The sequence below is a fragment of the Aotus nancymaae genome, unplaced genomic scaffold (assembly GCF_030222135.1).
Source record: "Aotus nancymaae isolate 86718 unplaced genomic scaffold, 86718_ANA_hifiasm-v0.15.2.pri h1tg000030l, whole genome shotgun sequence".
Classification (NCBI taxonomy): domain Eukaryota; kingdom Metazoa; phylum Chordata; class Mammalia; order Primates; family Aotidae; genus Aotus; species Aotus nancymaae.
The window spans coordinates 10,773,241-10,798,768 of record NW_026988443.1 but is presented as its reverse complement, the minus strand read 5'-3'; the positions used below and the strand labels follow the sequence as shown (position 1 = coordinate 10,798,768).

At 48.3% G+C, this 25,528-nt stretch overlaps 1 protein-coding gene across 3 annotated transcripts in view; it reads right to left on the bottom strand.

Annotated features, from left to right (window-relative positions):
• Positions 1 to 24,770, bottom strand: part of MMP2 (matrix metallopeptidase 2) — a 43,622-nt gene extending 18,852 nt beyond the window's left edge. Inside the window, exons 1-5 of one of the 3 annotated variants that reach the window (XM_012447939.2) lie at positions 24,754 to 24,770; positions 4,482 to 4,708; positions 3,448 to 3,596; positions 2,214 to 2,342; positions 1,855 to 2,028 (exon numbers count right to left, since the gene is read on the bottom strand). In XM_012447939.2, coding sequence (XP_012303362.1) covers positions 1,855 to 2,028; positions 2,214 to 2,342; positions 3,448 to 3,596; positions 4,482 to 4,633 — 604 coding nt within the window. In that variant the 5' untranslated portion in view covers positions 4,634 to 4,708; positions 24,754 to 24,770. Of the gene's footprint in view, positions 1 to 1,854; positions 2,029 to 2,213; positions 2,343 to 3,447; positions 3,597 to 4,481; positions 4,709 to 7,650; positions 7,668 to 7,948; positions 8,426 to 24,753 lie in introns of those variants that run through there. The other 2 variants (XM_012447938.2, XM_064383074.1) reach the window with 2 other exon arrangements.
• Between the last annotated feature and the right edge of the window lie 758 nt (positions 24,771 to 25,528).

Below are 25,528 nucleotides of genomic sequence, written 5' to 3'. Positions count from 1 at the left end.
AACGGCGCCAGAAGTGACCTCACCAGCCCCTGTTAACTCCACTATGGCCAGAATGGAGCCCAGTCCCTTGCCTCCCACCACAGAACTTGGGGCTCTGTATTCTCACTGCTCCCCTCTCTACCAAAAGACCGTGTCCTGCAATGCCAGAAACAATGGCACCTAGAGAAAAGGCAAGACAGAGTCCAGATACCTTTATGGCCTCAGAGTTGAAAAAGGCAAAGTGTTAACTTAGACCAATGCCAGCCCCCTGCCTCTGACCTCCGATCAGCCGATTTCTACCACCCAGGAAGCCCCCGTCTCCTCCCAAATCCACCCGACAAGGATGGCAAGAATCAGACACTGACTCAGCAGTCAGCAGGGGCTGAGTAACAAGAACCTCTGCCTCAAGACCCAGACACGTGTGTGTTGTGCGTACTTGCATCTGGCTAAGCACAAAGTAAATGGCTAATGTCCAATGCAGGGAATAACCCTTCCCAAACTTATGAAATACAGCTGTTTCCACTTCTATCATCAAAGGATTCTGTTCCTATCAGAGGAGTGACACAGGGAAAGGTTAATGCCACATGTAATCCCTACTGGGAAACACAAGACACAGAAAATATTTTTATTTCAAAATTTCTGACTTATTAATGGTGAATGGCTTGAACTCTTACTTAATATAAAGCTTAGCTCTGGTAATAAAATCGTAAACAGGAAGGCAATTAACTAGCTCTTCGTTTCTTTCATTCTGTCAAGATAGTGCCCAGTGTTTAGTTACAATGGGGTTACGGAGATTCACAGACGTAAAATTACAGACAAAAAGACAGTTCTTAGTCTAGATAGACTAAAGAGTCTTTGTGAGATGGGAAAGAAGATAGTGTTTAGAAAAATTTTTGACTTGTTCCCATTTTTCCCAGGTTTTCTCGGCTTTCAATCTCCAGAATTATCAAACATGATGACTTCATAGAATATGAAGTTACACAGACACGATCTTTTTGTGATTTATGACTACGAAGTGTGTCAAGGATATTTTTAAAAAGGATTGAGTGCATATGTCAATATCTGCACCCCTTTTTGAAAGGTTTCCCCCATGTAGCTTCAAAATCTCTGAAAATTTTGTGTCTTAGACACTGACAAGCACACACACACAAATACTGAGTCAAGCCTAACATCTTTATTAAGACACAAAGATGCAGACACAAGCTAAACCGGAGGCAGGAAAAGACAGTGTCCAAGAGAGGCAGATGGCATAGCCCCTGTGCCCAGACACACACACGCATGTGCACACACAAACACATGCACACACACACACGCACGCATGTGCACGCATTAACAGAGGCAGCATCTGGACCAAGACCGGAGCAATAGCTGAAATTCCTGGGGTTGAAGTCCCCAAACCAGATTGGGTCCAGCCTTGGTCTGAGTCCTGCCTCCCAATCACACTGCTAGGTTTCCAGTTACCAGCAGGCCATTCCTCATGCCCTTGAACTATCAATCTTGATTGAAGTGTAAAGATTGGTTCTACAGAGAACCGCTGGGCATTTTAATAATTCTAAGTTCACTCCAATATTGGTTAGAAATAAATAATTAGCACATCAAATCTGTGACTCCATAAGTATGATTACTAATGGGGAAACTTAAAAAAAAAACTATTAACTTGATTTAATTAAAGTATTACGTTCACCATGGCACTGGTGGAAGAGAAACAGCAATGGCTCAGATCAGGATGGGGAAACTGAGTGAAGGACGGTGGGGAGATGCTCGTTGGCTGGCAGTGGCAGCCAGTCTTGGAGAATGTGGAGGGCGGAGCAGTGGGGAGCCGGGGAAGCTGGAGGCTTGGGGTGGAAAGCCTTGAGGGCTAGAGTGGATGCTCACCTTCGTGGGGACAGAAGCCGTACTTGCCGTCCTTCTCAAAGTTGTAGGTGGTGGAGCACCAGAGGAAGCCGTCGCTGCGGCCTATGTCAGTGCAGCTGTTGTACTCCTTGCCATTGAACAGGAAGGGGAACTTGCAGTACTCCCCGTCAGCGTTCCCGTACTTCACACGGACCACTAAAGGGCAACGTGGAAGGGGGAGGTTGGACTTCTCCAGGTCTTCTTTGGAGAGCAAGATTATGACGCACCCAGGTGTGTGACTTTCCTCCCCTCCCACCTCTCAGGTCTAAGCAGATGGAGTGGGTGGAGGTGTCCAGGGTTGCCAGGAAAGCCACAGCTCTTGCTGCTAGGGGACAGCTCACCTTGCCCTTCTCCCAAGGTCCACAGCTCATCGTCATCAAAATGGGAGTCTCCCCCAATACCAGGGCTTGGGGAGAAAGCATGAGCCAGGAGTCCATCCTTACCATCAAAGGGGTATCCATCGCCATGTTCTGAAACACACACCAGGTCTTAGCTTCTAGCTGTGCCAGCTAGACCCCTCTGCACCCCATCTACGTGTGGGGCCTGTCAGCCCACCCAGCATCTGCCCCTTCCCTCATCCCAGTAGGGTTATCCAGGACTGGAAACACAGGGGCTCAGTAGAGATTTGCTGACCTTGTTGTTACCATCCTATGGTCTACACTGCTCTCCCAGGTTTCCATGACTCCCAGTCTCCATACCCCCTACCTTCATTGTCTACACTACCACCATGACACTATATCTACCACATACTCACATTGCCACACTAGTGTCCTCACCCCTTACCCTCATCATCTCCAATGTCTCTGCCATCCACCGTCCTGTCAATACTGCCATCTTAACCACACACTTGCCTTCCACTATCACCAATATCCACAACACAAATCCTCATGCCCACCTTGTCACCACTCACTTGTCTACACTGTTTCCCATGCTGTTTACCTTCATCACTTACCACTCAGTGTCTATACCACCTACCTTTCTGTCTGCGCTGCTGCCAGTGTTCACATCATAAACTCAAATGGCCACCTGACCCTGGTTTCTGTGATCCTTACTCTCATGTCTACGTTGCTCCACTGTTTCCAAATCAATCTCCTGTCTCTACAGTTCCTCGGAATCTACCAGCAGCATCTAGCAGAACTTTCTGTTATTAGAGGAATATTCTTCGTCTGTGCTGTCCAAAATCAATAGCCACTAACCTCATGTGCCTTTTGAGCACTTGAAATGTGCCCAGAGTGCCAGGAAACCGATTCTAAATTTTTAACTAATTCTAATTTAAATAGCCATATATATTATACCCAATGGCCACCACATTGGACATCACAGTAGACCACTTGCTTCAGGTTCACATGGCCTCCAGGTTACACCACAGCACAGCATCTGCCCCCATGTCCACGTGACTCTCCAGTGCCCACTCCATGTTGTGCTCTCCCTATCTAAACCACCCCCAGGGTCTAAACCAGCGACTCTCCTATCTAAGCTGCCCTCAGGATCCCCATGGCCCTCTAATGTCCATCTTGCCCCTTTGTCTCGACACTCATCCTTGCTGGCCACTCTTCTACCCACTCTTTTGCCTACCCCAGCGGCCAAAGTTGATCATGATGTCTGCCTCTCCATCATGGATTCGTGAAAACCGCAGGGGGGTCACATCGCTCCAGACTTGGAAGGCACGAGCGAAGGCATCATCCACCGTCTCTGGGTCCAGATCAGGTGTGTAGCCAAGGATCCTGGAGGTGGTAGAAATGCATGTGAGTGTGTATGCATGTGCGTAAGTGTGTGTATATACAAATATGTGTCTGTGCACAGATATGTGAAAAAGTTTGAGTGTGTGTGTATGAAAACATACAAGTATATGCATATGCATGGGAACGGTACACAAGCATGTGCACGTATATGTGAGCACGTGCCTGCATGTATGTGTTAGCAGGTTGAGCGGGGGTCACTGCCAAGAGCAACTTTCCCAGAATGCCTTGAAGACCCAGGGAGTCCCAGACCAGCCAACATTTTCAGGCCCTGACTCAGGAGTCCCATCTCTCACTCTGGCTGGTGGGGGAGGGCCATAAGTAGTGCCTTATGGGGCACAGGGCAAAGATCTCACCATTGGAACCCAGCAGCAGCCATACAGAACACAGCTATTGGCCCAATTATCAACCAATGATAACCCACTTGGGCTGCTAAACTCCTAATTAGCAATCAGTGATCATGTTCCTTCTGCCCATCCCAGTGACCGTATCCAAAAACAGTAACAATCACTAGCATTACTACACCCTTGCTCTGTCAAACATCATAGAAGCCCTTTATATTAGTTCAGTCTGGCTTAGTTCCCCAACCAACCCTATGACGAAGGGCATTTTTAAGCTCCATTTTGTAGACTGGAAAGCCAATATTCACAGCATTGAAAGTAACCCAGTGCCTCCTGGCTAGCAAGTATGAAACTTAAGTTCAGGTCTGTCCGCCTTCATTTTCTAAGAACTGTGTATTGAAACTCCCTAAGATGCCAAGCCCTCACAAAAGACACCTCATGGGTTCCCCGAGTGGAGAGAACGCATGGCTCAAGGAGACTCGTGTCCCTCAGCCCAATGGCCCTGCCTCCCAAAGCCCTGCCCTGGCACCTGTATGTGATCTGGTTCTTGTCCCACTTGGGCTTGTTGGGGAAGAAGTTGTAGTTGGCCACATCTGGGTTGCCGCAGCGCGGCTTCCGCATGGTCTCAATGGTGTTCTGGTCAAGATCGCCTGTCTGGGGTAGTCCAAAGAACTTCTGCATCTTCTTCAGCGTGTCCTTCAGCACGAACAGGTTGCAACTCTCCTTGGGGCAGCCGTAGAAGGTGTTCAGGTATTGCTGAAAGGATGGCATACTATTGACCAAAGCAGGCTGTAGCAGGCTGTACCCCCCGACCCAGTGCCATAGTCCAGACAGCATGTAAGCCAGGGGTCCCAGAGCACTGGGTGGAGTACTGGGTTCCCAAAACCAGCACTGTCACACATTAGTTGAGTGACAGGGCATACAGCTATAGAGAGCATGGCTACCACTTGTTGGTGCTGGGTGCTGGCTATATGGCAGGCTCTAAAGTCAGAATATGTTAACTCACATATTCTATAGTGTAGATATACTATCCTTATTATATAGAGGAGGAAACTGAAGCACAGAAAAGTTAAGAAACTTACTTAAGATCACACCGTTCACAAATGGTAGATCTGGATTTGGGACAAAGCAATCTGACTCCAGAGCCTGTGATGGGAAACTTGATACTCCAGCATCCTTCCTTTACTTCTATCAACTCATTTTTCTACCTCACAGCTGGTGACTTAGGGACTTTTTTCCTTCTTTTTTCTTATAAAGAGATTCAAGGACTACATGCATGGGCTCTGGCAACAGACAGACCTGAGTTCAAATCCTGAATCGGCCATTTGCAAAAAGAAAGGAGTCCTGTCCTTCAGGTGCCATACAAGTGGCCCAGCCCAAACTGAGGCCAAAACTGAGCAGGTCCCTGCAGAGGTTCCGGGAGCAATCGACTCATTTACTTACTCAACAAATACTTTTTAACACCTACCATGTACCAAACCCTGTGTTACTGCTGAGGATAAACTGGTGAACAAGATAGATGGTTCTGTCTCTAAGGTTCAAATCCTAGCAGGGGGGCTGACAGATCACAAATAAAAGCAAAATGAAGTATGTGATAAGGGCTGTGTTGGAATGATGAAAGCAGCCAGGAGATCTTAAGACAATGGTCCTAGCCTTGTTGGAAGTCGTTAGGAAAAAGGAAATCGAGGATATAACAATAATAATAATATAATAGGAATAATGGCTAATGCTTATTAAGTACTTACCACGTGCTGGGTAAGCACCTAAGATTCCCTCTCCTTTAACCCTGAGACAGGAAATTTCCCAGTTTGCAGATGAAGAAGCTGAGAAGCTAAATCACTTGCCCAAGATCATCACTAGGCCAGCTGGTTGGTTCGTGTACTCTTTGATTTGAAACCAAGCGATCTAAGTCCAGAGCTAGCTTCCTAAGCCCCCATAGCATTATCTCTTGACACATAGACTTCCATTTGTCAGAGGTATTCAAACCAGAGTACCCCCATCTTGAGTAGGGGCTGGGTAAGATGAGGCTGAGACCTGCTGTGCTGGATTCCCAGGAGAGCAGGCATTCTTAGTCGCAAAATGAGACAGGAGGTCGGCGTGACTGATTTCACAACATACAGGTCACAAAGACCCCGATGATAAAACAAGACACAGTAAAGAAGCTGGACGAAGCCCACCCAAACCAAGACGGCAATGAAAGTGACCTCTGGTTGACCTCAGTGCTTATTATATGCTAATTATAATGTGTTAGCATGCTAAATACATTAGAGGCTCCCACCAGGGCCATGACAGTTTATAAATGCCATAGCAACATCAAGAAGTTACCCTATAGGGTCTAAGAGGGAGAAGAACCCTCAGTTCCAGGAAATCGTCTCCCTTTTCCGGAAAACTTATAAATAATACACCCCTTGTTTAGCATCTAATCAAGAAATAACCATGTGTATACTCAGTCAAGCAGCCCATTCCCTGCTCTGCCTATGGAATAACCACCCTTTTATTCCTTTACTTTCTTATTAAATTTGTTTTCATTTTATTCTGTTGGCTCGCTCTTGAATTCCTTCCTGTGTGAAGCCAAGAACCCATGTGGCCCCCTAGGCTGAACCCCAATTTAGAGGTTCATCCTGTGACCCATTGGCTGGCTGGAAAAGGTGTAGGAACCCAAGTCTCTTTGTTATTGTCCCAAAACTCCACTCAAAACGGCGACATCATTGTGCCAGCCAGCTCCAGACCCTTGAAAAAAGTAGCCCTCTAAACATGTGTGGAGGTCTCCCAACCCATCTGTTCAGAGGGGGCTGAGACCTAGCGGCTTGGAAAGGGTGAGAGGTGGGAGAGGGTAGGTGTCAATTCCTGAAGGAGTTCCTGGAGTGACCAGAGGGCACGGGGGAGTCTTCTCCCGGACAGGTTGAGGGGGAGGCTGGAGGGCAGGGTGCCTGAGGCAGCCAGGGACAGATATCCCCTGGGCTGGAAAGGACATCTTGAAGGGTCCCTGACTTGCCTCTCTCCTTAGGCTCTACTTATGCAACACGGAGGCCAGGGTGCCCCACCAGCCAGGCGTGCGCACTCTCACAAGACAACATCTGAACCGCAGTTTGGGAGCCGAACCAGGAAGGAGGGCTCGCTGGCCGCAGAGGGTAGCGCAGTCCGCCCCCGCCCCACGCGCCGGGCCCTCCTGCGCCTGCTCCCCTCCCCCTCCCTCCTGCCTGGCCAGCTCTCTCCTTCTTTCCTCTGACCCTTTGGAGAAGTTCGAGGAAACTTTCCGAGGCCTAACCCTTGACTAATTTGTCCATTAAACCAGGCGAAAAAGATGTTCTCTCTGCTTCCCTCCTGCCCCAATCACTTCTCAAATGGCCCCCTCCAGCTGTTTATTTAAAGGCCCCTCTCCAGATGTGTGCCAAAGGTTCCTAGAAGTTTGCCAAGCTCCGCTTTGGCCAAGCTCCTTCTCATCTTTATGCAAAAGTTTACCCAAATTGTGTGCCAGAGCGCCCCATTCGTTCCCAAAGTCCTAAATTAGAAACACACACACACAAAACAAACAAAACAACAACCCTTTAGCTGTTTGCCAAAGGCCTACCAAGATGCTTGACGAGAGCCCTTAGCAACTGCCCAGATATGTCCAAAAGTTGTTTACAAAGCCCGAACCCCCTAGCCAAACATCCCATTTACTAGAGGAGGTGGTCCCCGCTATTTACATAGAATACCTTGCCAGTAGTTAGCCGGGTCACCCCTCTTCCACTCCGGCTTGTTTCTCGCCCCCCCTGCTGTATCCTGAAGGTTGCCAAATTGTTTATTAAAGGTCTCCTCTGCTTACAAAAGATCCCTCACCGTTTGCAAGAGATCATTCCAACAGCTTGCCAAAGACCCCCCAAACTGCTTACCGAAGCCCCTCCCCCACGCTGTGTGTGGGACCACTGCCGAGGGCAGGGAGAGAGACACCCCCATCCTTTGCCTCCGAAGTTTGTCTAAACTTAGTTCCTTGAGACCAGCGCAGCAACTCACCACTGCCAACTCTTTGTCCGTTTTGGGGGCGACATCGCCGGGGAACTTGATGATGGGCGACGGCGGGGCGGCGGCGTGGCTCAGCAGGCAGCCCAGGAGGCAGAGCGTCCTCAGGGGACCCGCGAGCGCGCCCTGGGCCTTTAACGCCTCCATCGTTGCGCTCCCGGGCCCCGCGCGTCGCCCGGGGGTCGCTGGCTCGGTGCGTGCAGCCGCGACGCCGCCTGGTTGGAACCTATTCCGCGGCGCAGGGCTGCGCTCCGAGGGTCCGCTGGGTCGGTCTCCTGCGCTTTGCCCGGCTCAGCGTCTCATGGTCCAGCCCTCGCGCCCCAGCCCCCGCCGCCGCCGGCGCCGCAGGTCCTGGCAATCCCTTTGTATGTTTAAAGCCCCAGATGCGCAGTCTCCAGCCACCACCGGAGAAGTCTGGAAGCAGCGGAAACAAAGGAGGGCAGCCGCCAGATGTAGCCGGCTGGGCTGGGAGGGAGCTGGCAGTGCGGGGCTGGGGGCGGGGGGCGCACTCGGACCCGCCCTCTCTGCCCCACCCCCTACTCTCGCTCCTCTTTTCTTTTTTCCTTTCTCCACCTGGTTTCCCCCGCCGCCTGCTACTCCTGGCCTCCGCGTCAGTGCACGACCTCGCCACCCCACTTCCCTTTCTCGCGATCTGGGCTCACAGCCTCAGACTCCCCTGCTGGGAAACATCTGGCGCTGTCGCTCTAGGCCCCTGACTTCCTGAGGTTAGAGAGTGGTACTCTGAGGTTGGAGGGACGCGGGCTGGGCCAGGACACCCTGCGCTCCCTGGGGTCAGGAACAGGAAGGAATGGTCAGAAACAGATGATCAGCCACGTTGATAGACCGTCAGAGACAGAAATTTTAGATATTTAGAAATGGAGGTAGAGAGGGGTGAGATGAACTGAGACGGAAAGAGATAGAGAGATGGAAACAGTGGAAGGTCCCAGGCTGCTTCCTTACCTCTTTCCTTCTATGAATGTCTAAGCCTTAACTTGGCCTCAGCATAGTGCTACATGCTAGATACACCTTGGGAAAAGTCATGGGCCCCGTGTCAGAGGCGTCTGAACCAGAGCGACTCCATCTTGAACAGGGAGCTGGGTAAAATGAGGCTGAGACTTGCTGAGGGCCCGCATTCTCAGTCACAGGATGAGATAGGAATTGGCAAGACTGCTTTCATAAGAGAGAGGTCACAAAGACCCCACGGATAAAACAGGATGCAGTGAAAGAGCCAGTCAAAATCAAGATGGCAAAGAAAGTGACCTCTGGTCATCCTCACTGCTCATTGTATGCTAATTATAATGCATTAGCAAGTTAAAGGAAGCACCCACCTGTGGGAAGAAAGTTGCCCAGGTGCCAAGCCAAGAGAAGGCACAAGCTGACCCAGTATAATAAATGATTACCTAGTTTTAGCAATGATACCAAATATATTTAGAAACAGTCACATAATAATTACATAATCTTATTAAATCATTATTCTTTATGAATCTTTGCTTTAGTATTATAGCATAAAAACATTCTAGTCTTATAGTATAGAAACAACCAGGTGAAATATAGTTAGGAACTGAAGGGACCTGTGAGACTGAGCAGGAGGCGAGAGTGAGAGCCTCGCGGTAGCGCCAGCACCTGGGAAGGTGCCCGTTACTTAGCAGGCAGGCCTTGTGGTAACGCCACTGCCTGGGAAGATGCCCGTTATTTAGCAGGTCGTGAAGGGGAGTTTCCCTTTCACTGGGGGAGTCCAGGGAACACTCTGCTCTGCCCGGCTCTTCAGGAAGGGCTGACATTAGCCAGGCCTGCCTGCAGACATCCAGGGGCTTAAATGCCTCTCTGTGGTGCTGTGCTCCGACGGTCACCATCCTTGTCCACTTTCATGTTCTGCTTTCTCACCTGGTGCTCTTTTGAAGTTCTTAGAAGTCATGAGAAGTAAGAATAGAGGAATCCTGAAAGCCTTTGATCTTTCTGATAAGTGCATAGAGAGATGCTGACCTAAGTGCCTCTCCTCCTTGTAGTGGCTCCCTGAGAGGGAGGGGCCCTCTGTACTGTAAGCATGTGATTTGCTTGACACTATCCATCATGTCAGATGATTCACTCTCCTTACCCTGCACCCTGCCCTGTATACAATAAATATCAGCGTGTCCAGGCATTTGGGGCCACTACTGGACTCCACCCTTGATAGCAGTGGTCCCCCGGGCCCAGCTGAGTTCTCTCTTATTTCTGCATCTTGTGTCTTTCTTTCCTGCGATCTATCGTCTCTGCACACAAAAGAACACCCACTAGACCCTGCGAGGCTGGACCCTGCACCCACCAGTGCCATGGCAGTTTATAAACGCCATGGCAATATGAGGAAGTTTACCCTCTATGGTCTAAAAAGGAGAGGAGTCCTCAGTTCCAGGAACTCCCCACTCACTCTTGAATTCTTCCCTGTGCCAAGCCAAGAATCCATGTGGTCTCTCAGGCTGAATCCCAATTTTGAGGTTCTCCCCGTGACACCCACCTCTAAGGAATGTCCTCTCCCTCTCTCAGGAAAGACAATTAAGAGATCATCTGTGATGGGAAACTCCAGCAGGCTGTTGGGAACACCTAACTTCAGCCCCTAAACTAGTAAAGACAATCAGGAAAGGCTTCCTGGAAGGAGTGACTTCAGAGCTGAAACCCAAAGAGCTAAAGAGGTGGAGGGCTGAGTGGGGAATATGGGAAATGTTTTAGGCCCAATCTAGGGAACACAGACAATAGCCCAGAGATGAAAAACAGCAAAAGGCACTGGAGAAGGAAGTTTTTTCTATCTGAAAAAGGTGGGGCACAGGGTGAGGGGATGCAGCTGGAGGGGTCAGTAAGGACCAGCCTAGGAAGGGGGCAGATAGGACTGGGGGTCAGCAGGGAACAGTTTGAGAAGCAAGGTGAGGGGCTGAAAGAGTCAGGAGCAATATGATTGTGGAGAGAATTGGAGGTCACGGTTATGAGTCGTGATCATCACGGCCGGAAAAGCCTCTGCAGCTTGGGTCTCAATGGGCTTCAGACAAGTTCAAGCTTGCCTGGTGGGTGTGTCAGTTTAAAAGGAGACTCTTGGGAGGGACTTTGCCCCGAAGGAGGGAGTCAGGCCCTTCAGCCTGACCCAGTGAGAAACCTCCGCTGTTCTGGAGAGGGCGAGACTGAGGTCGACTGGGGAGGGGGATTGCCTCCTGGCCCAGCCCCACTGGGCTCATGTCCACATCCTGTGGATAGCCAGAGAGCCAAGTCGGAGAGCTAAGAGTGAAAATGGAAAAAGTTGTCTCACTAAAGCAGGGGTTGCAAACTCGTGGCCTGTGGGCTGAATCCAGCCTGAACAGCGTTTTGAAATTTGGGAAACTTCACGTAAAAATCTGACTTTCTGGTTTTCTTTTTTTAAAAAAATTTCCCTAAGATCTGACGATACCGGATGCCAGTTTCCATATGGCAATAATTTGCCGAAGCCGAGTAGTGGCTGCTCCTTTTAGATGAGGCACATACTTCGGTTTGCCACAGTCCTCACCACTCTCTATTGCATTGCCTTGCATGTGGCTTCCTTCACTAGGTGTTGCTCACTTACACTTGCCCAATTTGAGTTTTAACCTTTTCTGAAAAGTCTTTGGGATCTACATAACATAGCTTTGGGGTTCCTGTGGCAGAGGGCAGCTTTGACTGCACCTCTTCAGAGCCTCTGTGGTTTTGGCATTCCTAGGGCATCGGTTTCCAGTGTAGGGGCTTGGTGCCCATTCAGAGATGGCAATGGCTGCAGAAGAGAGAGAGCACTCAGTGAGAGAGAGGCTTCTGTGCCCAGCAGTGGCTATGTCAGAGGCACTGGAACCAGAGCAACTCCATCTTGAATAGGGGTTAGGTAAAATAAGGCTAAGACCTGCTGGCCTGCATTTCCAGTAAGTCAAGGCATTCCTAATCACAAAATGAGATAGGAGGTTGGCACAAGATACAGGTCATAAAGACCTTGCTGATAAAACAGGCCGCAGTAAAGAAGCTGGCCAAGACCCACCAAAACCAAGGTGATGATGAGAAAAATCTCTGGTCAGCCTTACTGCCACACTCCCACCGCCGCCATGACAGTTGACAGATGCCATGGCAACGTCAGGAAGTTACCCTATATGATCTAAAAGGGGGAGGCGTGAATAATTTACCCCTTGATTAGGATATGATCAAGAAATAACCATAAAAGTGGGCAACCAGCAGCTCTTGGGGCTGCTCTGTCTACGGAATAGCCATTCTTTTATTCCCTATTTTTTTTTTTTTTTGAGACGGAATTTCTCTCTTATTACCCAGGCTGCAGTGCAATGGCGCGATCTCAGCTCACTGTAACCTCCGCCTCCCAGGTTCAAATGACTCTACTGCCTCAGCCTCCCGAGTAGCTGGTATTACGGGCATGCACCAGCACACCCAGCTAATTTTGTATTTTTGGTAGAGATGGGGTTTCTCCATGTTGGTCGGGCTGGTCTCTAACTCCCGACCTCAAATGATCTGTCTGCCTTGGCCTCCCAAAGTGCTGGGATTACAGGCATGAGCCACCGCACCTGGCCTATTCCCTTACTTTCTTAATAAACTTGCTTTCACGTTATTCTACGGACTCGTCTCAAATTCCTTCTTGTATTAGATCCAAGAACCCTCGCTTGGGGTCTGGATTGGGACCCCTTTGCAGTAACAACCAGGGCCCGCCCAGGGGACTAGGAGAGAGCAGGCAGTATCTGATGATAATGGGCTTATTGGTGAGCACATGTAATATGCTCCAGGGCCCCTGTGCACTCCTGTAAATCTCTCTTCCCTGCCTTGGTGACCGTGGGAGCCCTGTGTTGATCTGGCAAAGTCGTAAAATGAAAGCAACTAGACCCACTACTGACTTTGTAAGTGAAAAACAAACTGTTACACAACGAACCACTGAGCCTTAGAGGTATGTAACTGCAGCATCTTTTAGTCAATCTTAATACAGATGCAAAAATGCTGGTAAGTGGATAGAATTGTGTTTCCCCAAAGAGATACGTTCAAGTCCTAATGCCTGTGACTGCGCCCTCACATGGAAATAGAGCCTTTGCAGATACAATCAAGTTAGGATGAGTGGACTCTAATCCATTGCCTGTTGTCATTACAGGAAGACAAAAATTTGGACACAGAGACACACAACGAGAACTCCATGTGACTGTGGAGGCAGAGATTGGAGTAAAGCAGCTGCAAGACAAGGAATGCCTGCAATCCGGAAGCTGGAAGAGACAACAAAGAATTCTTCCCCAGAGGCTTCAGAGGGAGCGTGGCCCTGCTGCCATGTTGATTTTGAACTTCTAGGCTCCAGAGCTGTGAGAGAATAAATTTCCGTTTTAAGCCACCCAGTCTGTAGTGCTTCGTTACAGCAGCTCTAGAAACCTACGCAGGCTGTGATTAGAAGACATCGCAATATGGCACGAATTCTTTCATCCACTGAGGAAGTTTTTGATGAACACTGTTCTCTGTGCTGGGGTGCAGCGGCACTAAAGTGGTGTTTGCATTGATGAAGAGGCAGAAATGACAGTGAGGGACACTAAGCAGAGGACAGAGCCCTGAGGGAGATAGTGGCCATCTGCCATGTAAGCCTTCCCAAGACCCTGTCCTCCTACTTTTGGTAGCTGCCCCTTAATTTCCCACTGGGAAGCCACTTCTCCCCAACTCTAGGTCTGAGTTCAGCAGATGTGACCCACGTCCTGGCTGCACAGTGGTGATGTGACCCAGGCTGGGCTAAAAAGCAGATTCAGACATCTTGGTGAGGTGATGTTTCAGTTACAGGCTTGAGAATCCACTGGAGCCAAGGAAAATTAATTCTGAGACTTTAGTTGGAGGTACAGCTTCCCTCATTTTATTCACACTTTGCCTTACTGTGCTGTGCAGATAGAGCATGTTTTTGCAAATTGAAGGTTTGTGGCCACCCTGCATCAAGCAAGTTGATTGATGTCATTTTTTCCTACAGCATGGGCTCACTTCATGTCTTCGTGTCACATTTTGGTAATTCTTGACATATTTCCAAATTTTTCATTATTATTGTATCTGTTATAGTGATCTATGGTCAGTGATCTCTGATTTTACTATTTAATTGTTTTGGAGTGCCACAAACTGTGCCCATATACAAGGGCGAACTTAATCACCCTTGTAAATGTGTGTGCTCTGACTGCTCTACCATCTGACTGGCCATGCCTCACTTCTCTCCCTCTCTGTGGGCTTCACTATACCCTGAAATCAACGATATCAAAATGAGGCCAATTAATAACTCTACAGTGGCCTTTAAGTGTTCAGGTGAACGGAATGGTTGCACATCTCTCACTTTATATCAAAAGCTAAAAATGATTAAGCTTAGTGAAAACGGCATATCAAAAGCCTGGGGAGCCCAAATCTAGGTCTCTTCCACCAGGTAGCCAAGTTGTGAATGCAAAGGAAAGGTCTCAAAGAAAATTCCAAGTGCTAGCCCAGTGAACACACAAATTATAGGAAAGTAAAACAGCCTTATTGCTGATATGGAGAAAATTTGAGTGGTCTGGATAGAAGAACAAAGCAGCCACAACATTCCCTTAAGATAAAGCTTAGTCTGGAGCAAGGCTCTAACTCTCTTCAACTCTGTGAAGGCTGAGAGAGGTGAGGAAGCTGCAGAAGAAAAGTTTAAAGCTAGCAGAAGTTGGTTCAGGAGATTTAAGAAAAGACGCTGTCTCCATAAGATAAAAGTACAAGGTAAGCAGCAAGTTATCCAGAAGGTCTAGCTAAGATCACTGGTGAAGGTGGCTACACTAAACAACAGATTTTCCATGTAGGTGAAACAGCCTTCTACTGAAAGAAGATGCCATCTAGGACTTTCACATCTAGAAATGGGAAGTCAACGCCTGCTTCAAAGGACAGGCTGACTCTCTTGTCAGGTGTTAATGCAGCTAGAGGCTTTCAGTTGAAGCCAATGCTTACTTGCTAATTCAAAAATCCTGGGCCCTTAACGAAAATTTCTTTCAGCTGGGCATGGTGGTTCATGCCCTTAATCCCAGCACTTTGGGGGGCTGAGGTGGGTGGATCACCTGAGGTCACGAGTTCAAGATCAGCCAGACCAACATGGTGAAACTCTATCTACTAAAAAAAAAAAAAAATTAGCTGGGTGTGGTGGCGGTGCCTGTAATCCCAGCTACTTGGGAGGCTGAGGCTGGAGAATCGCTTGAACCTGGGAAACGGAGGTTGCAGTAAGCCAAGATGGCACCATTGCACTCTAGCCTAGGCAACAAGAGCAAAACTCTATCTCAAGGAAAAAAAAGGAAAATTTCTTTCAAACAACTACTGCTTATTGAGAAGGCACCTGGCCACCCAGGAGCTCTGATGGAGATGCATGAGATGAATATTGTTTGCACGCCTGCTAACACAACACCCATTCTGCAGGCAGGGATCAAGGAGTAATTTTGACTTTCTAGTCTTATTATTTAAGAAATGTATTTCATGAAGCTACATCTGTCACATGCAGTGATTCTTCTGATAGATCTGGGCAAAGTAAGTTGAAAATCTTCTGAAAAGGATTCACCATTTTAGATGCTCACGGAAACATTCACCATTTCATGGGAGGAGGTCAAAATATCAACATTAACAGGAGTTTGGAAGAAGTCAATTGCAACTCTCATGGATGACTTTGAGGGGTTCAAGACCTCAGTGGAGGAAGTAACTGCAGATGTGCTAGAAATAACAAGAGAATTAGAAGTGGAGCCTGAAGATGTGACTGAATTGCTATAATCTCATGATCAAATTTGAACAGATACAGAGTTGCTCATGTGTGAGCACAGAAAGTAGTTTCTTGAGACAAAAACCTGCTCTTAGTGAAGATGCGGTGAACGTTGTTGAAATGACGATAAAGTATTTAGAATATTCCATAAACTCAGTTGATAAAGGCGTGGCAGGGTTTCAGAGGATTTACTCCAATTTTGAAAGACGTTCTAGTGTGCTATCAAACAGTTTTGCATGCTACAGAGAAATCTTTTGTGAAAAGAAGAGTCAGTCACTGCAGCAAACTTCATTGTTGTCTTATTTTAAGCAATTGCCATGGCCACCCAACCTTCAGCAACCACCACCCTGACCAGTCGGCAGCCATCCACAATGAGGCAACACTCTTCACCAGCAAAAAGATTATGACTCACTGAAAGCTCAGATGATTGTTCGAATTTTATTTTTTTAGTGATCAAGTGTTTTTAAATTAGGGCATGTACATTGTTTTTTAAACATAATGCTATTACACGCAATAGACTATAATGTAATGTAAACACAACTTTTTTTTTTTAATTAGGATCTTACTCTGTCACCCAGGCTAGAGTGCAGTGATACAATAATGGCTCACTGCAGCTTCTACCTCCCAGGTTCAAATGATACTCCCAGATCAGTCTACCGAGTAGCTGAGACCACAGGTATGCACTACTGTGCCCAGCTAATTTTTTTTATTTTTTATTTTTTGTGGAGATAGGGTCTCACTATGTTGCCCAGGCTGGTCTCAATTTCCTGGGCTTAAGCCATGCTTCCACGTCAGCTTTCCAAATTGCTGGGATTACAAGTGTGAGCCACTATGCCCTGCCCATAACTTTTACATGCATTGGGAAACCAAAAACTGTGTGTGGCTTGCTTTACTGCAATACTTGCTTCACTGCGGCCGTCTGGAATTGAACTTGCAACATCTAGGAGTTATGCCTATATTTGGGATGCACCCACACTTTCACCTGTAAATGAAGTTCATCTGACCTAAGGGTGGAGCTACCCTTTAAATTTAGAGGCTTCCTAACTTAACTCACCACTGTGAGCAGAGCCAAAATCCGTGGAACCCGTGGACCCAGCCCTGCCTGTAGCCAGAAGTGTCCTTCACTTTTTAGTTTGTGAGCCAATAAATCTCCTCCTCTCAACTTTGAGTTTTATTTTGTTTTTGTTTAAGACTCCATGGGTCGAGTTTCTGTCACTTGCAACCTGAGAGTCTTGATTGAAACAGTGAAAGACTTTTGCTGAGAAACCTCTTAGCTAAGAAACCTGCCCCCATCTTAAAGGTAAGAAACTTCAAAGCTTCTCATCTTTAAGGTCTCAGCTCCAGTGCTGCCTCCTCAGTGAAGACTTGCTTGACTGATCATCCCCTAAAATGAGCCACCTCTGTGTTATTCCATTTCTGGCAGCCACTGCTGTCTTGAAACAATCTTGTTACTTTAATTTCTGACTTCTTTATTGACTTCTGAACTAGAATATCAGTTGTGTTTCCAATACTTAGAATAGGATTTTGCACATAGTAGGTGCTCAGTAAATATCTGTTGAACAAATGAATGCTTGAAGAAATGAATGATTCTCCCTACATATGGGGAGATAGGTCAGGCCCAGTAACCAGATTTGGGCTGGTGGGGTGGTCCCAGGATAGAAGGAAAGACTAACAGGGGTGTGAAGGTTACAGAGACCCTCTGCCCGAGGTCCCTGCCCTCCTTTGTTTTGTCACAGGTCCCAGATACATCTGAGAAGCACTCAAGGGGCCAAAAGTGGGCTGGGACGTACAGCCCTTAAGCAGCAGAGGCAGGGCCTTCCCCAGGGCCAGGGACTCCCAGAAGGTTTTCTCTGCTGGGTGCCTCAATCCCAGGCTCATGGATTCCAAGCTCCAGAGGCTCAGAAGTCCTGACTACTGTTCTTAAAACACCCTGCCAACTTTGGCTCACTCTTCGAATAAGACCACAGCTCTTTGCCACGGCCTGCAGAACCTTCCACACCCTGCCATGACCTCTCTGCAGCAATCAGGATCCCAGGAGGGAGCAGATGGCTCTCCCGGATAAGGATAATTCGAGGCAAGCTTACTGACAGATGGATTAATTTCAAAGCACAGGGGCAGAGCATAAGGGAGGCCAAGGGGTGGCACGCAGGGACCTGGGCCAGAAGCACCAGGCCCAGAGGGCTGACCAGAGGGAGCAGTTCCTGGAACCCAAAAGGAGGGAGAATTGCACACAGCAGAGGCCATGAATGAAGCAGCCAGCCCCAGGTGGCCTCCCAGAAGGAATCTGGAAATGAATACACTGACTTTATTTTCCTCTCTTCTTCTGATCTGTGTCTGTGCTCCCCATTGGCAGAACTCAGCCCAGGACAGGAAGCAGAGGAGCTGGGCAATGCAGCCTGAGGGTGGGAGGTGCAGAGCCACCTGGGGAGGCAAAGAGGAGGGCCCAGCTCTGGCCTCTATCCTCAAATTCTTTCCCTTGTTCTTTCAGTCCAGGCCACATGGCCCTTCTCTCTGTTCCTGAAAGATAGCAACCCTGTGGTGAGGGCCATAGAGGTGGCTGCTGGGGTCCTCTTTTAAGAAAGAACTTGCAGGCCAACCGGGCATGGTGGCTCATGCTTGTGATCCCAGAACTTTGGGAGGCCAAGGTGGGTGGATCAAGAGGTCAGGAGTTCAATACCAGCCTGACCAACATGGTGAAACCCTGTCTCCATTAAACATACAAAAATTATCCAGGAGTGGTGGCGCACACCTAGAGACCCAGCTGTGCGGGAGGCTGAGGTGGGAGGATTGCTTGAACCTGGAGGTAGAGGTTGCAGTGAGTTGAGATTGCGCCACTGCACTCCAGCTTGGAAGACAGAATGAGATCCTGTCTCAAAAAGAAAAAAAGAAGGAAAAGAAAAGGAAAAGAAAGAACTTGCCATTCAGCAGCAGAATGCAGTGAAATGACAGCCTTAGCCTCTAAGTCTAAGCCATTTTCCTTTCGGTCAGGCCCCAGCCAATGATTATGCACTGCGGAAGGCTGCAGCCTGGTGTATCTGCCTAAATGTGGGACTCCTATCTTTTCTCCACAGCTCCCCACTGGGTAGGTGGATACTTTTCAGAGTGTCGAGGACTGAGATTCTCCGTTTCCAAATCTGCTTCAGCCCCCTTTTTTCTTTCTTAGTCCCCCAAACTTATAGCTTCGTTTCAGACTCTGCTTCCTGGAGGATCCAACTGACACATCTGTCTCCACTGGATTTTGCATTCAATGTTCCCTTGAACTGCAAAGTGTCTCATCTTTAAGGCTTCAGCTCCAGTGCCACCTCCTCAGTGAAGCCTTCCTTGACTGACCATCCCCTAAACACCCTTGTGTTATTTCATTTCTGGCAGCTACTGCTGTCTTGAAACAATCTTGTTACTTTAATTTCTGACTTTTAAAAATTGATTCTTGCACTTGAATGCCAGCTGCATCTCCAGTACTTAGAACAGGGTTCCACGGCCAGGCGCTGTGGCTCATGCCTATAATCACAGTACTTTGGGAGACTGAGGCAGGCAGATCACCTGAGGTTGGGAGTTCGAGACCAGTCTGACCAACATGGCGGAAACCCCGTCTCTACTAAAAATACAAAATTAGCTGCGTGTGGTTGAACATGCCTGTAATCCCAGCTACTTGGGAGGCTGAGGCAGAAGAATCGCTTGAACCCAGGAGGTAGAGGATGCAGTGAGCTGAGATTGCACCATTGTAATCCAGCCTGGGCAACAAGAGGGAAACTCCGGTCCCCCACCAAAAAATAGAAAGGAAAAAAAAAGAACAGGGTTTTGCACATAGTAAGTGCTCAATAAACATATGTTAAATAAATACATGTTTGAATAAATGAATGATTCTTCCCAAGATAAGGGGAGATGTAAAGGCAGGCCCAGTAGCTGGAGTTGGGGATGGTGGGGTGGTCCCCAGGGTTGAAGGAAAGGCTAAACAGAGCACTGGGGGCTCTGCCCTGGGCTGCTCGGGAGTCATTTGGCTGACTCAAAACTCTAGGAATTTTCTTGTCTTATAAAGGCACACCTTCTATCCTAGAGCTTCCCTTTGTGCCATCTGGAGGTAAGGTAAGGATAGATCACTTTAGACTTTGGAGTCTGAAGGTAGAATTGTTTATTTGTAACCAACAGCAGGAGAAATTTAGGGTAGGCTCTAGGTGGGACTTCCCAATAGCAAATAAAAAGAATGAGGCCTTAAAGTGTTCATTAGGTAGGCCTGCTTCCCTGTGGGACCTCAGTGAGACAGAGGACTGGTGAGACCCGGTTTGGCCTAGCATAGACTCATGAGTGGACTCCAGAACCTTAAGACAGCTCAAAGATTCTGGCTGGGCTGGGAAGGGCAAGCGGGCAGTTGGCTTCCTTCCTTGCCACTCCCACCTTGCTCACTGCTTCCCCCATCCCATTTTCTCTCCACCATCCCCTGGGGGTCTCTGAGTCCCCCCGAGTCCCTGTGTTCTCCAAGGCTCTGCCACCGCCCACTTCCCCGTCTCTCCCTGCTGTGTTCTTAGCCGCAGCCTCTGACTTTGCCTTTGTCCAAATGTGTGGCCTCTGGCTGGGATGGTCGGGACGGGACAGGGTGGGGTGCTGGGCCAGCTGTTGCTTGTGCCTGCTCGCCCCCACTCTCTGTTCCTCTGCTCGAAGCACACTAGGCTGTCCTCGAGAAAGTGAGTGTCCCTACCTGCATGTGCCCCAGGCCACTGGGAGACTTGAGCCCTCAGGGAGATGATGCTAACTTCAGGAATGGGCACAGGACACTGTTGAATGTGTCTGTCTGGGGCAAGGGGCAGTGCCTGCCTCAGAGAGGGGAGTAGAGGCCATGGCCTCGCCATGCTGGCTGAGATACGGATCCGGCTACACTGTACCTAAAACCCATCTGGCTTTGGATTTTCAGTCCAATGAACCCTTATTATACTGAGTCCCATTTGAGTAACATTTCTATTGTTTGTACCTAAAGGATCCCTGGGCAATAAAAGTGTTACCTTGGAAAGGCCACCACTAAGCTTCTCCCGCAGGTAAGGAGTCCTCAGTGGATAAGGCTAGTGAATTGCCGTAGGTCCTGGTGTCTGTCTGTCTGTAGGTCACCAAGTGTGGGAAGTGAAAGTTCCTCTTCAAAGTTTCCTTTCTTGTAAAAAAATAAATTTGCTAATAACTCTTCGTTAAGCCCTAGCCTATGTAGCTATTAAACATGCCATGCTTACAGGCACGTAGTATATTCTATGTCCTTTTTTCTTTAACCAAAATATCTCTGCTGGATGTGCTCAGAGGCACGTCCCAGCTCGCAGCCTATGCCCCTTACCTGTTTACAAAAGTTTTAAGTTATTAGCCAATTGGGTTTTAGTTTAGATTGTGAGGTGAGATCTGGCTCCAGTCAACAGAAATCAGACATAGCAGTAATGATGACCCCAAATGCATAAGGATAAATACGCCTGCTTTTCTTTGGTCATTGTACTCTCATGGCAAAATGGCTAGTAAGGATATTCTTTTTACCGGAAGTGAAAATTGCTTGCTAGGAAATCCTTTGTCTCAGTGCTAATTTTTCTTTGGGGCACAGAGTATCTGTTTCCAACACTAAGCCAGGCAGACGATTTGCCATTTTCTGTGCTCCTGAGGGTTGGGGCTTCCTCCCTTGGCACCATGAGGTGGAAGAGATCAGAGCAGAGATCTGGCCCCCACAGAGCACCAGGACATCGGTGAGGAAGGGACCGCATTCCTCCTGCTGTTTGAGAAACCCCAGGAAGCCCAGGCTATGGGGAGCTAGATGGAAACAGGCAGCGAGCTCCCTGTGCAGTATTGGAAGGTGCTTAAACTAGCTTGGGCTCCTCTACCTGGGGAGGCAGCAGAGAGGACACTACCCACCCCGATCTGCCTCGGACTGGAGGACCTGTGCCCAGCTGCTAGTGTGATGCTGGCCAGCTTTCAGCCCCTTGGGACTTGCCCTGGCAGAAGAGACCAGCCTCCCTGAAGGTTGTATCCCTTCCTGGGGCCGCAGGCATTCAAGGCTGGTTGGTGCAGGATTAGAATGGCTCCACTCCCTCCACTCCCTCCTTTTTTTAATTTGGAACACTTTTTTTTTTTTTTTTTAAAGACAGAGTCTCACTCTGTCACCTAGGCTGGAGTGCAGTGGTGCAATCTCAGCTCACCGCAACCTCTGCCTCCAGGGTTCAAGTGATTCTGCTTCAAGCTTCTGAGCAGCGGAGATTACAGGTGTGTGCTACCATGCCTGGCTAATTTTTGTATTTTTAGTAGATACAGAGTTTCACCATGTTGGCCAGGGTGGTCTCAAGCTCCTGACCTCAAGTGATCTGCCATCTCAGTCTCTCAAAGTGCTGGGATTACAGGCGTGAGCCACCACACTCGGCCCAATTTAGAACACTTTTGAAGTACAGTTCAGTTTTAGAGTGTCCCTGTGAGGTGGAATGAGGCCTTTGTAGAGACTGCACAGTAGCCCACCTCCTCTACCTGCCCCATCCCGCTTTCTCTTTTCCCCTTTAGAGGGTGGCGACCCCAAGAACACTCACTGATAAATCTCTTGCTCACTCTTTGCCTCACAGTCTGGGCCTCCTAGGCAGTTCATCCTGTGAAAATCTCCCATAGCACCACGGGTTCCCCATGGACACTTGTTCCCTTGGATTAAGGCACTGTCCCTTAGGTGGGCTGGGGTTTGGGACAATAATTTTTCAGAGGAGTGGGAACATAGTAGCCATGCATTTGTTGCTGATAGCGTTTCCAGGCGGGACTTCCTGTAGAATGGAAGGCTATAGATGGTCAGAGAAAGGAGAGGCCCAGGTCGGGACACAGCCAGGAGTGGGGTCCTAGGGCAGTTAGGGGCTGCTAATTAAAGACCAGCATGTCAGATCTGAGCAGTTCCCAGAGATGATCCAGTTCATTTCCCTGTTGAATGACAGTCAGCACTGGGAGAGAGACTGAGCACTGACCGCGTGTCAGGCACTGTGCTGGGTCTTTTATGGATGTTCATTCTCAGGAGATTTCTTTGAAACAGGTGGGATGGTTAGCACTGTTTTATAGTTGAGGAAGCTGAGGCACAGAGAGGATGACTTGTTCATTGCCACACACTTGATATCTGCATCAGGATACGCCTGGGGCTTCTCTAATGTCACAGCCTTTCCACCTAATCACCACATTACATAGCCTTCCTGGAGACATGGGGAAACTGAGGCACAGAAAAGGATTTGCCTGGGCCACACAACAAAGGGAGGACAACCAGCACTCCTCCGGGCTCGCTTTGAGCCAGGAACTGTGCCAGGCATTTTCACACAGGTGGTTGTACTCAGTCCTCCTAATAAACTCAGGGTTATATATTTACAGGCTATGAATATGACGGTAAAAGTGAGCCCAGAGAAGTTAAGGAATTTGACCAAGGACACCCAGCAAGTAAGCACAATGCTGGCACCCACATCATTGATCCTCTGCAGCTGCTACTCCCTCCCCCACTGCTGGGTTCTCTGTCTGCCAAGCTCCCCACCCCGCTGTCTCGTGCCCCTTTGCAGCATCCCTGCAGCCAACGTCCCTCTGCCCCTCCACTGCCCTCAGCTCACTGGTTCTCCCTAGTTTAGGGATGTTCTCCAAATGCCTTCCCTTTGGCCCATCCACAACTGTACCCTACTTTCAAAGCTAGCTCAAAACTCCTTGCCTCCAGGAAGGCTTCCTTGATTCCAAGCCCTTCATCTGCAGACATGTTTGGGTACTGAATACGGCCTCCTGATCGTGTGACCCCAGGTGATGTAACCTCATAGAGCCTCACTCCCTTTATTTGTCCAATAACTGTAGCTACTTTCCCTCAGGGCTGTGGCAAGAGTCTGTTGGTGTTTATTAAGCACTTATAGTGCCTGGCATGCATGCGGTAGAAATGTAATAATTGGTCATTATCTTTATAACGTGTTCCCTACAGTGTTCATCAAGTAGGCCTGTGTGTATGTGTATATGTGTGTGTGTAGATATATGTGTGTATGTGTATATATGTGTATATGTGTGTGAATATGTGTGTATATGTTTATGTATTGTATATATGTATATGTATACACGTGTACGTGCATATGTGTCTATGTGTATATATGTGTGTAGATATTTGTGTATATATGCATGTGTGTGCTTGTGTGTATGTGTATACGTGTGTGTACATGTGTGTGTTTATACGTGCATGTATGTGTGTTTGTAGATGTGTGTATGTCTGTGCGGATATATATGTGTGTTCGTTTATCCGTGTGTTATACATGTGTGTGTAGATGTGTGTATGTCTGTGTGTGTGTGTGTGTATCTGTCCAAATCAAAAGATCAAAAGTCTTTGCTGAGTACCTACTGAGTGCAAGACTTTTATATCTGGAGGAGGTGCTGAGACCATTGGCAGATGAGGCTCTGACAGGGATGGAGTTGGATGCTCATCGCCTTGAAATGGAACTGGGTCTCCCTGGCCACCGAGCTCCTCCTCGGACTTAGAACTACCTGGGCAGGGAAGATCTGTACATCTCTCAGATCACAGGTTCTCTTAGGCGGGGTGACTTCAGCCCATCCCACATTTCTAAGGCGCTCTTCCTTCTGTAGATAGGCTGCGCCATCTGGTGGATACTTTTGGAGAAGCAGCCTCAGGGCTCAGAGCCGCCCGGATTACACCATTCTCTGGGTTCATGGCACCATCTAGTGGCTTTAATGTACCATCACGGTCCATTAGTTTCAGGCTTAGCACCATCTGCGGATGAAGTTCTTTAAAAAATTCTGGGACTCCATCTTAGAGCTACAGAATCAGAATTTAGGGGCATGCATCCATAGAACTTATACTTTAAACAAGATTCCTGTGTGATTCTTAACTCTGGAAAACTTGAGTTTGAGAATCATGACCTTACCGGGACTTCTGCTGAATTATTTGCACCGGTTCCTCCCCCGACCTCCCGTTTGGTAATAAAATCAGCAGCCACTTTAGGTCTCAGAAAGCACATTTACTATTTGTTGGCACTACTTATTCTCTTAAGAGGGTGACGGGGCAGGCTGAGGTTCTTGCTTGCAATTTAAAGATGAGGAAATGGGGATCTAGAGAGTCACATGTACTCACCTATGACCACACAGCGAGCCAGCAGACATCTTCCTTCCTCACTCTTGGCACATGGGGAGCAGAAAGAAGGAGCATTTGCCATCAGGAGACCTGGGTTCTCCTAGCTGCACTTTGCAAACAAGAGCTCTGCAAAAGTGAAATGGTGTCACTGGGGCGGGACTTGCTGGCCTCTGGGTCATACGATGCTCCTGTTTGTCGATTACTGTAGCTATCTGGCTTACTCATTCTTCATCCTGGTTGGGTTGAGGGTGGGATTGAGCACTGACCTGTCAATCAGAAATAAAGACACAGAAGGCTTCCAATCATAATAGCTTGCACGTGTTGACAGTATTACAATATTGTTCTAGTACTTTACATATATTAGTTTATGTGATCCTTGCCACAGCCCCTGATAATGCATTATTATTATGGTCATCTCTTTATGTATGAGTATACCAAGGCACAGAGAGGTTAAGAAACTCACTCAAGGTTACACAGAGAGTGAGTGTTGACCCAGGCAATCTGCTCTGGTGCCCACACTCTTAGGCTGGTGCTATCCTGTGCCCCAGCGGCAGATAAGATTTGGCTTCTGCATCCTCAATGACATCAGCATTCTCTCCAGGCATCCTTGGCCAAGGCACCCACCTCTGGGGGGTCTCCGTCTCTATTTATTTGCCTGGTCAATGTTTTTAAGCCCTGTTCTGGGTGCTGGATATACAGCAGCAGTTAACCACAGTCATCTCTCTTGTGGTGTTTGCATTCCAGTGGGGAGACAGACAATACAGAATAAACAGAC